This window comes from Dendropsophus ebraccatus, chromosome 6 (genome assembly GCF_027789765.1).
Source record: "Dendropsophus ebraccatus isolate aDenEbr1 chromosome 6, aDenEbr1.pat, whole genome shotgun sequence".
In the NCBI taxonomy this organism is placed as follows: Eukaryota; Metazoa; Chordata; class Amphibia; order Anura; family Hylidae; genus Dendropsophus; species Dendropsophus ebraccatus.
This window is the reverse complement of record NC_091459.1, coordinates 88,613,677-88,631,080: the sequence shown is the minus strand read 5'-3', so window position 1 is coordinate 88,631,080 and position 17,404 is coordinate 88,613,677. Positions and strand designations below refer to the sequence as shown.

The 17,404-nt window shown below is 44.3% G+C and overlaps 1 protein-coding gene across 1 annotated transcript in view; it reads right to left on the bottom strand.

The window, feature by feature from the left end:
- Positions 1-12,246, bottom strand: part of FARSB (phenylalanyl-tRNA synthetase subunit beta) — a 44,353-nt gene extending 32,107 nt beyond the window's left edge. Inside the window, exons 1-7 of the mRNA XM_069975354.1 lie at positions 12,138-12,246; positions 4,253-4,308; positions 3,210-3,364; positions 2,327-2,399; positions 2,097-2,212; positions 972-1,122; positions 548-656 (exon numbers count right to left, since the gene is read on the bottom strand). Of these exons, the coding sequence (XP_069831455.1) occupies positions 548-656; positions 972-1,122; positions 2,097-2,212; positions 2,327-2,399; positions 3,210-3,364; positions 4,253-4,308; positions 12,138-12,195 (718 nt within the window). The 5' untranslated portion in view covers positions 12,196-12,246. The remainder of the gene's footprint in view (positions 1-547; positions 657-971; positions 1,123-2,096; positions 2,213-2,326; positions 2,400-3,209; positions 3,365-4,252; positions 4,309-12,137) is intronic.
- Positions 12,247-17,404: the final 5,158 nt, after the last annotated feature.

The window sequence follows — 17,404 nt, the reverse complement described above, 5'->3', positions numbered from 1 at the left end:
ACTTATGGGGGTTTTCAGGATACCAGACTTCTAAATCCATTTAAAAAAAGAACTGGTCCCTAAAAAAATCAGTTTCACGAAAATGTGATAATTTGCTGATAAATTTCTAAGCCCCATAACACCCTAAAAAAGTAAAATATGTTTACCAAATTATGCCAGAATAAAGAAGACATATTGGTAATGTGACTTAGTAACTAATTTATGTGCTACGACTTTCTTTTTTTAGAAGCAGAGAATTTCAAAGTTCATAAAATGCAAATTTTTTAAATTTTTCATGATATTTTGATGTTTTTCACAAAAAACACACAAAGTAGTGACCAAATTTTGCCACTAACATAAAGTGCCATATGTCACGAAAAAACAATCTCAGAATCGCTAGCATACGTTAAAGCATCACTGAGCTATGAGAGCATAAAGTGAGACAGGTCAGATTTTGAAAAATTAGCCTGGTCATTAAGGCCCAAACTAGCTGCAGCACAAAGGGGTTAAGACCCGCTGAGCCTTTCCTTCTGGATACATAGCAAGATACAATTGCTAAATATATTACCATTGATGATTGGTGGCATAGAGAGCACCACCCCATTGCTGTCGTAGATCACAGGATAGACGGGTTTGTCTTCAATTATGTGCAGGAAATGTTTCAGATGGCTGTCACTCTGAGAACAAGGGTATTGTATTAATGTATGGCATTACTGCTAAGGTACATAACACAGATATATTCAAAATACCGAAATCTCTGCAAATATCCTCTTTAACGTTTTATGACGTCTCCGCTTTATGATCAACATAACAATGTGGTGGTAAATACTTTGGATCAAAGTATTTTAGGAGTGATATCTTTTTTGATTTGACAAAAAAATTTTTTATAATTGTGAGCTTTTCGGATTCAAAAGATCCCTTAGTCAGGCAAGCTTACAAATGATCAACATAACAAAAGCAATTGGTATGATGTGGTTGTAAGAATCACTTACCTTGTAGAGCTCCATCAGCTCTGTTGCTGTGTACTCTTTGCTCTGGTTCAGTGGCCTGAATTTAATACTGGAGGGAGGCTTTGCAGTGTAAATAAATGGTCCTGTGATGGTGTTGAGATCATGGGTTCCAATTGCCACCAGGGTTCTTCGTCTAGGAGGAAATAAAATAGCATGTCAATAGCAGTAGGTAGACAATGTTATGTATGAAATATGCATAAAATGATGCAACTTTATAGTCACAAGTCAATGCTGTAACTCTACAGATAGGCAATATGTAATAGAAAATCATCCATATAAGTCCAGTACCGGTACTACACTTCCCAGCAGTATCTTAATTCACACAAGGTGTGGTGGTGCTCAGCTGTTTCCCAAAGACAGTCCATGGAATAATCTTAATAATTTAAATGACCGCACGGCTATGCTTCTTGTTCCTGTTGGTCCCACGTTTTTTGTTTCGTTTGATTAAGATCAAATATGCAAATGTGCTTGTTAGGAGCACTGGAGGAGTTTCTCGGCCCCAGGCAGCACCCCCCTCCAACCCGCCAGCCGACTTCTTCAGACTGGCATGATTATGCATACATGAATATGCGTAGGGAAGGCATCACTGAAAAAGGAGGCGGTCGGCAGGACAGAGGGGTGCTCCGTGGGGACAAGGAATGCCCCCAGTGCTGCTAATGGACACATTTGCATATTTGATCTTAATCAAACTGAACAAAAATGGCGAGACTGACAGGGACAAGAAGCACAGTGGTGCGAACATCTGGAACTGAGCTGCGGGGGATGGGGGGGAATCAGCAGATTAAAAAAAAAAAATAAATGTTCCCCTTTAAAGAGATTTCACCACATTGTTTTGATTTGTTACTAGGTTTAAAAGAAGTTTTATATCTTTAACTATTCTACAGAAAATCCCACAGTTTGATTTGGGCTGAAATACAAAAACATCAAAGCTGACCCTTCAGGAGAGGTAACTGAGCAGTCAGATAGACTTCCCACTGAAAGGTACAGAGCAGCCTGTGCTATAAGTGAAGCAAAATTTAGAATAAAAACCTATGGGAATTTTTACACTATAATAACTACAACAGAATAATAAAAATGGCACTGAATGTCATTGGGAAATGGAAGTACCTGCATATGTTTTGATGAAGTTTTTCTTGCAGATCAATGAAATTTTCATATCGCTCCTGGGTAAATGTTATGTTCCGGAGCACAGCAGCCACTGCAAAGGGGCGGACAGCAGCTGTCTAACACATAGAATAACAAATGCATTAGTAATCAGAACACTATAACATACAGTCATGGAAAGTATTACTTTTTACAAAGAAATACAAAAATACTAGGAAGCTACTAAGTCTCACCTCCTCTGTGATGAAGAGTCTTTGCAGCTGACTGTCAGCAGGCGTAATACGTTTATACCTAGGGGCATCTATTCTGTAGAGGAGAAACAGGTAAATTGAGTATATTAAAGGGCTTTTCCAGGAGAACGTAAACTTCATGTACTGCCTCAATGTGTGTTAATACAATACAAATTTATACTTTCTCTCTCATTGCCCCACTGCCAAATTTTCAGGTTATGGCTGCACTCTCATTCTGCTGGCTTGCAATGATCCATTCCCGGATCAGCCAGTCACAGAGCTGAAAAAACTGGAGCCGCTGAGACCAGAAGATCTGACAGCAGGAGCACTGGTGAAGCGAGTGGGGTAAGTACTTGTTGAAAGTATTAATGCACAGCAACGCAACTTTGGGGGAGAAGCACATGTGTAAAAGGTAAACGGGTTGTCCAGTATTAGATAAACTATTTTTTCTTAGAATTAGTTCCAAAGCCTATTTACAGAAATATTACTGTCCCTGGAAGAAAAGCGGTCTCTTAATTTTTTTGTTTCTCAACAATCATTTTGATGCCAGGCTCTGTACATTTATGTATCAAGCACTATGTAGACAGCACACAGCACTGTATATGTATGGTGCAGGGATGGTGTAAAAGCAGTGCCCACACAATCTGCAGTGGATCTCACAGTAGCAACTTACATCTTAGGTGACTCGTCACACTATTCTAAGGTAAAACTTTAAGTACCTATTCCTGAGACTGCATGGATCCCAGCAGTCGGGCCCCTACAGTATTATAAATTAGCATACCCCTATAGGAAGCTTGCCTGTTTACCTAAATTACATTAAACTCAGTGTCTGCAGGTTACTGAGTTCCTAACTACAATTGAATGTAATGTGAATTTGATACAGAACCTCTCTTTAAACACTTGCAGTCCACGAACCAGTCCCTCCATACACAACAGGTCATAGCGGTTGGCAGGCACATCAATCTTGAATAGAACGACGTCCGACGCTCCTTCCACTTTTCCATCGCCTTTCTCTTTGCTGAGGATTTCTCTCTCTGAGGTCTGCAATGGCAAAAAAATCTATTATTTAGAAAGAAAAAACTATTACCAATGATTGCTTTACATCTCCTCCCTTATCCTCATACTAATCATTTGCAGAAGAGAAAGCTAAGATCTAGGCTCTAGTTGGGAGATGCTTGAGCTTCACTAGTTGACAAAATTGTAGCTCCACATTGTAAAGAAGCAAAACCAAGGAAGAACATATAATCACTGGTGACTCTGCTGCTCCCTTTATATCAGTTCTGACAAAAATGGAGATGGATCTCTGCTTCCTAAGCTATTTAGGTACAGGGAGATATTTTGGATCATGGTATGTTTTATAGTAAAGCTGACAATGGCGCCCACACAACAATAAGAACGGAGCACTGTGTAGTGGTGGCAGCAGAATACTGCAGCCTTAGAATGTACTGAAGTGAACAGGAACAAAAGCTGCAGTCCACTGCCGCTACACAAGGAACAAATCCAACTGCTTCCGGCTCTGTTCTCAATGATTGTTGGGATACTGGGTGTCTGCACTCCGCATGTGTCAATATATTTTGCACTCCTGTCAAGCAATTTCCCAACAAAATTAAAAAAGCAGATTTCAGGAGGAAACACTAAATGGGTGCAGATTCCACACCTAAACCTTGCAGTGTGAATGGAGAGCTTAAACCATAAGCACAATTTTTGTGGATTATTTTTTTTAATAAGTGGTTTACAACATCTGAAAACATTGTGAATTTTGCTTCTTATTATCACTACCACATTAAAAGCCAAGATGAAATGACAGGTCACTTCTGGAAATCATGCACATTTGGTCATGAAGAGCCTGGACCTTGGATGTAGGTTCACCCCACTTATTGGGAATTAGCAGCATCCAAAACATATCCTTAACTAAGTATTATTACTTACAATTTCATCTAGCTCCAGGCCAAACTCAAAGCAGAGCTCATCAAACTCTTCATCAGCTGCAAAGACAAATATGAGAAGATACTGAGAGAGGAAAACAACTGTCTTCTGAATGAATGGAGCATCAGAATGCACGCTCAACCCCTGCTCCTATCACTCTCTATGGGGCACTAGACTAGGCTAGGGAATGTTCAGAGGCCCCATAGAGAGTAAATAAAGCACCAACCACTGGCACAGCATGTCATTGAGAGTATTTAACCGTTTCGGAGCTTCAGGCATCATCATGAAAGACGATGACACATGAGTTACAATAGTCTGTTCTGTAGCATAAAGTCTGTGCATGAACCATATACAGTGCTACCTTGGTTTAAGAGCAACTTGGATTTAGTGTTTTGCAAGAAGAGCTCAGTTTTTCAAAATTGTAACTTGGTTTAAGAGCATTGCTTTGGTTTAAGAGCTCCCTGTACTGGGCGGAAGCGGGAGTGGGGGAGGGGCATGGTCTGCATACCATAGCAGGAAGTCTCCCTCACCTTTATAGCAACTCTGTATCCAGTTGTTTTTAGCACAATAACTGCATCACCTGCCAAACGGACAGGCAAAGCAAATCCACTTCAGACTGGAGCTTGAATCAGAGGAGAGGACTGTGGAGGTAATCTCTTCATAGATGTAACCCCTCTCACCCTGGACAGAGAGTGCTGCTATGCTATGCTCACCCTATACCCTGCTCATTCCTTCCTGCAATCTCTGTCATCCCTTGTGTTTCCCATCCTGTCCATTCCTGCTATATTGTGCCTGCACTCACACTGCTGTATAGAAAGGTTTCTGTCACTGTCCTCCCGCACAGCTCTGTGATTCTCACTTCCTGATTGGTCCACACTGAACACACACCCCTTCCCCATTGCTGTCATGTGACCGCACAGACCTCTGATAGCAGCCCTGCTTCTCTATTCTAGCCTGTTGTACTACGCTACTGCATTATGGGGCGGGCAGTGATCCTAACAGTCTTACTGAACTGTGGAAGGCAGTTACATTTGTCTAACCTGCTGATAGTTCCCTTTTAGTGATGTGAACCTAGCCTGACTTCTATAGCAAACAGTAAGATAATGTGATTCCTAACCTCCGTCTACCTCTATCTAGTGCAATCATTCATCAGGTTTTCCCAAACTGATAATACACCACAAATAAATGCATTGCACATGGCTGTAACATCCATCATGTGCCTCTCACTGTATCCTCCAGGGAACACACGAGACCTTACATTCCCTCCCACACTATACCACACACTGGGCCATACAGGAATAAGTCATATATGAGCGGTATACAGCACACACACTGGGCCATACAGGAATAAGTCATATATGAGCGGTATACAGGGCAGCATACACACTGGCCCATACAGGAATAAGTGATATATGAGCGCCCTGTGAGCGGTATACAGCGCAGCACATGCACTGGGCCATACAGGAATAAGTGATATATGAGCGGTATACAGCACACACACTGGGCCATACAAGAATAAGTGATATGTGAGCGGTATACAGCGCAGCACACACACTGGGCCATACAGGAATAAGTCATATATGAGCGGTATACAGCACACACACTGGGTCATACAGGAATAAGTGATATATGAGCAGTATACAGCACACACACTGGGCCATACAGGAATAAGTCATATATGAGCGGTATACAGCACACACACTGGGCCATACAGGAATAAGTCATATATGAGCGGTATACAGCGCAGCACACACACTGGGCCATACAGGAATAAGTGATATATGAGCGGTATACAGCGCAGCACATACACTGGGCCATACAGGAATAAGTGATATATGAGCGGTATACAGCGCAGCACACACACTGGGCCATACAGGAATAAGTGATATGTGAGCGGTATACAGCACACACACTGGGCCATACAGGAATAAGTGATATATGAGCGGTATACAGCGCAGCACACACACTGGGCCATACAGGAATAAGTGATACATGAGCGGTATACAGCACACACACTGGGCCATACAGGAATAAGTGATATATGAGCGGTATACAGCGCAGCACACACACTGGGCCATACAGGAATAAGTGATATGTGAGCGGTATACAGCACACACACTGGGCCATACAGGAATAAGTGATATATGAGCGGTATACAGCGCAGCACACACACTGGGCCATACAGGAATAAGTGATACATGAGCGGTATACAGCACACACACTGGGCCATACAGGAATAAGTGATATATGAGCGGTATACAGCGCAGCACACACACAGGCCCATACAGGAATAAGTGATATGAGCGGTATACAGCGCAGCACACACACTGGGCCATACAGGAATAAGTGACATGTGAGCGGTATACAGCGCAGCACACACACTGGGCCATACAGGAATAAGTGATATGTGAGCGGTATACAGCACAGCACATACACTGGGCCATACAGGAATAAGTGATATATGAGCGGTATACAGCGCAGCACACACACAGGCCCATACAGGAATAAGTGATATATGAGCGGTATACAGCGCAGCACACACACTGGGCCATACAGGAATAAGTGATATATGAGCGGTATATGAGCGGTATACAGCGCAGCACACACACTGGGCCATACAGGAATAAGTGATATATGAGCGGTATACAGCGCAGCACACACACTGGGCCATACAGGAATAAGTGATATGTGAGCGGTATACAGCACACACACTGGGCCATACAGGAATAAGTGATATATGAGCGGTATACAGCGCAGCACACACACTGGGCCATACAGGAATAAGTGATATATGAGCGGTATACAGCGCAGCACACACACTGGGCCATACAGGAATAAGTGATATATGAGCGGTATACAGCACAGCACACACACTGGGCCATACAGAAATAAGTGATATATGAGCGGTGTACAGCACACACACTGGGCCATACAGGAATAAGTGATATATGAGCGGTATACAGCACAAACACTGGGCCATACAGGAATAAGTGATATATGAGCGGTATACAGCACACACACTGGGCCATACAGGAATAAGTGATATATGAGCGGTATACAGCACAGCACATACACTGGGCCATACAGGAATAAGTTATATATGAGCGGTATACAGCGCACACACACTGGATATACAGGAATAAGTGATATGTGAGCGGTATACAGCGCAGCACACACACTGGGCCATACAGGAATAAGTGATATGTGAGTGGTATACAGCACAGCACATACACTGGGCCATACAGGAATAAGTTATATATGAGCGGTATACAGCACAGCACATACACTGGGCCATACAGGAATAAGTGATATGTGAGCGGTATACAGCACAGCACACACACTGGGCCATACAGGAATAAGTGATTATATGAGCGGTATACAGTACAGCACATACACTGGGCCATACAGGAATAAGTGATATATGAGCGGTATACAGCACAGCACATACACTGGGCCATACAGGAATAAGTGATATATGAGCGGTATACAGCGCAGCACACACACTGGCCCATACAGGAATAAGTGATATATGAGCGGTATACAGCGCAGCACATACACTGGGCCATACAGGAATAAGTGATATATGAGCGGTATACAGCGCAGCACATACACTGGGCCATACAGGAATAAGTCATATATGAGCGGTATACAGCGCAGCACACACACTGGGCCATACAGGAATAAGTCATATATGAGCGGTATACAGCGCAGCACATACGCTGGGCCATACAGGAATAAGTCATATATGAGCGGTATACAGCACACACACTGGGCCATACAGGAATAAGTGATATATGAGCGGTATACAGCGCAGCACACACACTGGGCCATACAGGAATAAGTGATATATGAGCGGTATACAGCACACACACTGGGCCATACAGGAATAAGTGATATATGAGCGGTATACAGCACAAACACTGGGCCATACAGGAATAAGTGATATATGAGCGGTATACAGCACAAACACTGGGCCATACAGGAATAAGTGATATGTGAGCGGTATACAGCGCACACACTGGGCCATACAGGAATAAGTGATATATGAGCGGTATACAGCACACACACTGGGCCATACAGGAATAAGTGATATATGAGCGGTATACAGCGCAGCACACACACTGGGCCATACAGGAATAAGTGATATGTGAGCGGTATACAGCGCAGCACATACACTGGGCCATACAGGAATAAGTGATATATGAGCGGTATACAGCGCAGCACACACACTGGGCCATACAGGAATAAGTGATATGTGAGCGGTATACAGCGCAGCACACACACTGGGCCATACAGGAATAAGTGATATGTGAGCGGTATACAGCGCAGCACATACACTGGGCCATACAGGAATAAGTGATATATGAGCGGTATACAGCGCAGCACATACACTGGGCCATACAGGAATAAGTGATATATGAGCGGTATACAGCACAGCACACACACTGGGCCATACAGGAATAAGTGATATGTGAGCGGTATACAGCGCACACACACTGGATATACAGGAATAAGTGATATGTGAGCGGTATACAGCGCACACACACTGGGCCATACAGAAATAAGTGATATATGAGCGGTATACAGCGCAGCACATACACTGGGCCATACAGGAATAAGTGATATGTGAGCGGTATACAGCGCAGCACATACGCTGGGCCATACAGGAATAAGTGATATATGAGCGGTATACAGCGCAGCACATACACTGGGCCATACAGGAATAAGTGATATATGAGCGGTATACAGCGCACACACACTGGATATACAGGAATAAGTGATATGTGAGCGGTATACAGCGCACACACACTGGGCCATACAGAAATAAGTGATATATGAGCGGTATACAGCACACACACTGGGCCATACAGGAATAAGTGATATGTGAGCGGTATACAGCGCAGCACATACGCTGGGCCATACAGGAATAAGTGATATATGAGCGGTATACAGCGCAGCACATACACTGGGCCATACAGGAATAAGTGATATATGAGCGGTATACAGCACAGCACACACACTGGGCCATACAGGAATAAGTGATATGTGAGCGGTATACAGCGCAGCACATACACTGGGCCATACAGGAATAAGTGATATGTGAGCGGTATACAGCACAGCACACACACTGGGCCATACAGGAATAAGTGATATGTGAGCGGTATACAGCGCAGCACACACACTGGGCCATACAGGAATAAGTGATATGTGAGCGGTATACAGCGCAGCACACACACTGGGCCATACAGGAATAAGTGATATATGAGCGGTATACAGCGCAGCACACACACTGGGCCATACAGGAATAAGTGATATGTGAGCGGTATACAGCGCAGCACACACACTGGGCCATACAGGAATAAGTGATATATGAGCGGTATACAGCGCACACACACTGGGCCATACAGGAATAAGTGATATATGAGCGGTATACAGCACACACACTGGGCCATACAGGAATAAGTGATATATGAGCGGTATACAGCACACACACTGGGCCATACAGGAATAAGTGATATGTGAGCGGTGTACAGCGCAGCACACACACTGGGCCATACAGGAATAAGTGATATGTGAGCGGTATACAGCGCAGCACATACACTGGGCCATACAGGAATAAGTGATATATGAGCGGTATACAGCGCAGCACATACACTGGGCCATACAGGAATAAGTGATATATGAGCGGTATACAGCACAGCACACACACTGGGCCATACAGGAATAAGTGATATGTGAGCGGTATACAGCGCACACACACTGGATATACAGGAATAAGTGATATGTGAGCGGTATACAGCGCACACACACTGGGCCATACAGAAATAAGTGATATATGAGCGGTATACAGCGCAGCACATACACTGGGCCATACAGGAATAAGTGATATGTGAGCGGTATACAGCGCAGCACATACGCTGGGCCATACAGGAATAAGTGATATATGAGCGGTATACAGCGCAGCACATACACTGGGCCATACAGGAATAAGTGATATATGAGCGGTATACAGCGCAGCACACACACTGGGCCATACAGGAATAAGTGATATGTGAGCGGTATACAGCGCAGCACACACACTGGGCCATACAGGAATAAGTGATATATGAGCGGTATACAGCACACACACTGGGCCATACAGGAATAAGTGATATATGAGCGGTATACAGCACACACACTGGGCCATACAGGAATAAGTGATATATGAGCGGTATACAGCGCAGCACACACACTGGGCCATACAGGAATAAGTGATATGTGAGCGGTATACAGCGCAGCACATACACTGGGCCATACAGGAATAAGTGATATATGAGCGGTATACAGCGCAGCACATACACTGGGCCATACAGGAATAAGTGATATATGAGCGGTATACAGCACAGCACACACACTGGGCCATACAGGAATAAGTGATATGTGAGCGGTATACAGCGCACACACACTGGATATACAGGAATAAGTGATATGTGAGCGGTATACAGCGCACACACACTGGGCCATACAGAAATAAGTGATATATGAGCGGTATACAGCGCAGCACATACACTGGGCCATACAGGAATAAGTGATATGTGAGCGGTATACAGCGCAGCACATACGCTGGGCCATACAGGAATAAGTGATATATGAGCGGTATACAGCGCAGCACATACACTGGGCCATACAGGAATAAGTGATATATGAGCGGTATACAGCACACACACTGGGCCATACAGGAATAAGTGATATATGAGCGGTATACAGCACAGCACACACACTGGGCCATACAGGAATAAGTGATATGTGAGCGGTATACAGCGCAGCACATACACTGGATATACAGGAATAAGTGATATGTGAGCGGTATACAGCGCACACACACTGGGCCATACAGAAATAAGTGATATATGAGCGGTATACAGCACACACACTGGGCCATACAGGAATAAGTGATATATGAGCGGTATACAGCACAGCACATACACTGGGCCATACAGGAATAAGTCATATATGAGCGGTATACAGCACACACACTGGGTCATACAGGAATAAGTGATATATGAGCGGTATACAGCACATACACTGGGCCATACAGGAATAAGTGATATGTGAGCGGTATACAGCGCAGCACACACACTGGATATACAGGAATAAGTGATATATGAGCGGTATACAGCATACACACTGGATATACAGGAATAAGTGATATGTGAGCGGTATACAGCACAGCACACACACTGGATATACAGGAATAAGTGATATATGAGCGGTATACAGCGCAGCACATACACTGGGCCATACAGGAATAAGTGATATATGAGCGGTATACAGCACACACACTGGGCCATACAGGAATAAGTGATATATGAGCGGTATACAGCACAGCACACACACTGGGCCATACAGGAATAAGTGATATGTGAGCGGTATACAGCGCAGCACATACACTGGATATACAGGAATAAGTGATATGTGAGCGGTATACAGCGCACACACACTGGGCCATACAGAAATAAGTGATATATGAGCGGTATACAGCACACACACTGGGCCATACAGGAATAAGTGATATATGAGCGGTATACAGCACAGCACATACACTGGGCCATACAGGAATAAGTCATATATGAGCGGTATACAGCACACACACTGGGTCATACAGGAATAAGTGATATATGAGCGGTATACAGCACATACACTGGGCCATACAGGAATAAGTGATATGTGAGCGGTATACAGCGCAGCACACACACTGGATATACAGGAATAAGTGATATATGAGCGGTATACAGCATACACACTGGATATACAGGAATAAGTGATATGTGAGCGGTATACAGCACAGCACACACACTGGATATACAGGAATAAGTGATATGTGAGCGGTGTACAGCGCAGCACATACTGTAGGTCCGGCCCAGGGCCTCGTACAGCAGATCCCTCTTCACACTGACAGTCGGCATGCTTCAGCTGCTATCCCGGCGTAGGGAAGGACCTCAGAGACCAGAGAGTAAACTTTCCCCACACTAGGGTGTCCAAAGCGCCTGAAGAAACATAAATACGACTATCGACCTCTAATAGCTCAAGGTACCTTTTGTGGACTGTACATATTACATAGTGTGGTATATATCTCCACTTTAACATACAAGGTTATATCATATGTCGTTTTTCATTTACAGTCTGGTAGCAGGCAGTTCCATGGCCACCCTCCCACGCTTTACTGATCATTGCATCACTTTCATGACTGTTGCGTACGGTCCTTTACTTTAGCCAATTAAAATGGACCAATCAGAACCTCGCCCAATCACTGACTGGCGTTGTATGGAGGCTTGGAATGCAAGGCGGGGTGTTGAAACGTGCCAGAGCAGGTGATAACCGGAAGCTGTATCCTGGCTAGGCAGAAGCAGCTAGAGGGCGCTGTGCTGGCTGGCGCTGAGGGTGTTATGGTTTCCCAGCTGCGGTCATGTGCAGTTCTCGTGTTCCTAGAATGGCGCAGGCTCGCGCTGTACTGCAATATGGGACCACTAGATGCATAGATAGGGTGGTCGCCTTAGTTCCTAGTGGTTGTTTTTTTTTTTATTATCTTTATATGCAGATTTTTTTGCAGGATGTTTACTTGTATTTTTCCATTTACACAAGTCGCGTTACATTATTATCACTACATGTCAGTTCGGATCAGGTCTGAGGATATACATGGCAGGCCTGGTCATGTGCTACCAACCATGGTCAGACATTGCTAGCCATGAAGGCTGCCTTTACACAGATTTAGCTGACAGAGTTTTGAAGCCAAAGGAACAGACTATAAATAAAAGGGAAAGACTGAGATTTCTCCTTTTTTTAAATCCCTTCCTGGCTTTGCCTTCATAAATCTGTCCGATAACTCTGTGTTATCTCACCCCTGGAAGTCTCATTTTGTTAGTGTGAGATCCCGTCTGCCCCAAAGAAGAATCGGCATGTATGTAGCTGGTGTACATGATCTACAAAGATGGAGTCACACCCAAATAGGCTGACAGCGCCTACAGCACAGCTCCAGTCCTGGCACTGCCATAAAAATGGATCACGTTTCTGCTGATGCAACTAATGGTGGTTTTACACGGAGCGATGTATCGTTCGAATTTGCCTGATAACGGTCGAATTCGAACGATAATCGTACGCGTAAACGCAGCGAACGATCAAGCGACAAGCGAGAAATCGTTCATTTTGATCTTTCAACAAGTTCTCAAATCGTCGTTGATCGTTCGCAAAAAATTCGCACATTGTTCAGTGTAAACATTCTTTTAACGATTTCCCCTATGTGTGAGATAGGCTTAAACGATCGCAAAACGAATATTCCGTACGATGTATCCTTCCGTGTAAACGCCGATCGCTATAAAAAAAAAAAAAATCGTTCATTCAAAATCGTTAATCGTGCGATTGGGCGAATTATCGCTAGGTGTAAAACCACCATAAAAGTAGAGCTGCTGTGACCATCCAGCTGCTTTGGAGCACCATATGCAGTAGTGTTCACTGAGCTGTTATTTATAGTTATGCATCTGGTAGCCCCCTGATTCGTTTCTGCTCCATTTTAGCATGTTCCTATGGCCTCATGCACGTTCATAGCCTTCACTACCCTCTCACATCATTGGTTCCTGGTCCTCTGCAGTTTCCACATCACTCATTCACAATAGTACTATACTATTTATCCACTCACTGTACACTTTCATCACAGTAGCACACGGACTGTGCAGTTTCCAAAATATGGCCACACATATAATCATCTCTTTTTGCAACACTGATAAATTGTCCTCTTTACTCATGATGGCAATGAGGAATATATGTCCATACAGCTTATGCCAACTCTATCCTAATAAATTAGGGTGCAGGGAGTCCCAAAGATATACAGCCAGTTTACAGCCTGTATATTATGAAAGTGAATCTGCATTTATTCTGAAACTGTTTAAATGTTTGTGCTACTGTACGGACATTGCATGACAGTAAGGCAGTGCAAAGACTTAAACAGTTTTGGTGCTCCTGACATCGTAATGAATCATGATGACAGGAACTCTGAACAGCATTCCACTTGCAGATGCGTTCACACGTCTGTATGTTTTTTGTAGACTATAATTTGAGTCTGCAATATTTTGTTCACAATCTGCAAAAAAACTCCACCCGATGGGTTTTCTTTGGCAAAGTTAGAATGTCATTGATGTGATAGGAAGGAACTTTGTTTCAAATCGCTTTGTTCCAATCTGCATTCTGCTCATCAGGCTGCTCATCATTTGAAGTCTTCTCCAATCTGTAATGCTCCTCCCCAGGTGCTTGGAAAAGATGGATCCAAGCCTAGGAAACTTCTCCCAGTTTCCCAGGACTGGGATCCCAGCATCCAGGGAAACTCACTCACCCGCGGAACCCCCGGCAAGCTCCGCCCCCAGTTGCCCGCGGCAAGCTCTGCCCCCTATCACCAGCGGCACCCGACCCCGCAATCACTACCCAACCCGTCCACCACACGATCACCAAGTCGCACCCCCCCTTCGTGATCAGCCATGGGGCACCACCTTCACCCGCGGCACTCACCATCTCAGCTCTGCTACTCGGTCAGTGCCATCTCAGCTCTGCTACACCTTCCCCCAACTCAGCTCTGCTACACCATCATCCCCAACTCAGCTCTGCTACACTGTCACCGCCAACTCAGCTCTGCTACATTGTCATCCCCAACTCAGCTCTGCCACATTGTATCCCCAACTCAGCTCTGCTACACGTCACTTCCAACTCAGCTTTGCTACACCAACACCGCCATCTCAGCTCTGCTACACTGTCATCATCTCCTTCATTGTCTCAGCTCTGCTACTTCACCATCATCAGGCATAAGCATTGCATGATGGGAAATGTAGTTTCCATCTTGGATATAGATCGGCTTTTAGAAAAACTTGTAACTCAGGAACGGCAGCAGCTAGAAAGATGGGAGACATCTCAAAATACTCAGAGGGACTTGGTGAGTAAGGCCAGCTAGGTTTGGGAGCATTACATTTTTTTAGCTCTTGGGGGGAATACCCCTTTAAGGTCGAGGCCAATTTTTGCTTTTGTACTTTTGCTTTTTCCACTTTATGTTTAAAAGTCCATAGCGCTTGCATTTTTTCATCTAGAGACCCACATGAGCCCTTATTTTTTGCGAAACCAATTGTACTTTGCAATGACAGGCAGAATTTTTCCATAAATATGCTGCAAAACCGGAAAAAAATCATTTGCGCTATTAAATTGAAAAAAAAAGGAATTTGTTTGGATTTCTGGGAGTTTGCATTGACGCCATTCGCCCTATGGTAAAACTGAATGGTTATGCATGTTCCTCAAGTCTTTCTGATTACAACGATATATAACATGTATAACTTATATTGTATCTGATGGCTTTTAAAAAATTCAAACCATTGTTTACAAATATATGTTCCTTAAAATCGCTCCATTCCCAGGCTTATAGCGCTTTTATCCTTTGGTCTATGGGGCTGTGTGAGGTGTCAGTTTTTGCGCCATGACATGTACTTTCTATCGGTACCTTGTTTGCGCATATACGACTTTTTGATCACTTTTTATAAATTTTTTTCTGTATTTGATGCGACCAAAAATGCGCAATTTTGCACTTTGGAATTTTTTTGCGCTGACGCCGTTTACCGTGCGAAATCAGGAATGTGATTAACTAATAGCTTGGGCGATTACGTGAGCGGCGATAACAAACATGTTTATTTGTTTATTTATGTATTTATATTTATAAAATAGGAAAAGGGGGGTGATTTGAACTTTTAATAGGGGAGGGGATTTTTTTATTAATAAAAAAACATTTTTACTTTTTTTTTTTACTGTAACTGATAGTCCCCCTGGGGGACTTGTATATACACAGCACTGATCTCTCATAGAGATCAATGCTGTGTATATACACAGCAAAGATCGATTACATTAGTCATAGATTGCTTTGGCCTGCCGCAGGCCACAGCAATCTATTGCCGAGCCGGGATCAGCATCATTGCGACACTAAGGCCCGGCACGGGCAGATGAACGGATCACCCCCCCAAAGCGATTGCATCGCGGGGGGGGGGGGGGAGATCCGTCCCACTAAACACCAGGGATGTGAAGTGTAAAGCACTTTAATGCAGCTGTCAGGTTTGACAGCTGCATTGAAGTGCTTAACTAGCCGACGCGGCAACGGGACCCGCGCCAGCTAATAGAGGCACTGCGTCATGGGACGCTAAGGGGTTAAAGCCCACAGCCTGGTAAGCAGAATGCAGATAGGAATGAAGCGCTTTGCGAATAGCTGCTATCTATTTATCTTAGCTGGTATTGTAGGTGGGATGGATTTGGCTATGTCAAATCTTCAGCCATAAACCTCCCCAATAATGTCAACATTGGAGGATACAGTTGTTCTTGTCCAGCTGTCCAAACCATGGAGCTATAATTGTGAAACCACATTGTGATTGATAAATATGAGCAAAGCTTGGGAAATGTTACTTCACTACTATTCATGGTCTACAAAGACATTTCTAGAAGCACATCACCAACAACCCACACTTAGGCCTCGTTCCCACTGAGCAAAGCTAGCGGAATTCCGCGACGGAATTGTCCGCCGCGGAATGCCGTTAGCCTCCCGCTCATAATGGGACTCTATGGGAGGCGCGCGCTGCTGCTCTATACGCGCTGAAGAATGAACATGTTCATTCTTCAGCGCGGACAGGGCAGGAGCGCGCGCCTCCCATAGAGTCCCATTATGAGCGGGAGGCTAACGGCATTCCGCGGCGGACAATTCCGTCGCGGAATTCCGCTAGCTTTGCTCAGTGGGAACGGGGCCTTACTATAAAAACCTGGGGTATGTAGCTTCTAGTCAGCCTCAGCTGGGACCATGGATGGAAGGTGCCCAGCACACTGGTGGTCATCTGCAAAAAAACAGATTACATTGACTTCTGTTGGTGTTTCTGTGCTGCAATTGTGGTGCACACCAGGACCGCAGTTGTGGTCCACAAATATTACGGACGTGTGAATGAGGCCATAGAAACCAGTGGGTTCTAAATTTGTCCACCACAGTTGCAGACAAATTTTGCAAATGTGTGAAAGAGCCCTAGGGGCTTATTTTCACATTTCATAAAACACGGATGGGGAGACCCCCAGCCACACGGCTGTGTCATTACAGCGCCGCCAATATTCAAACACTAT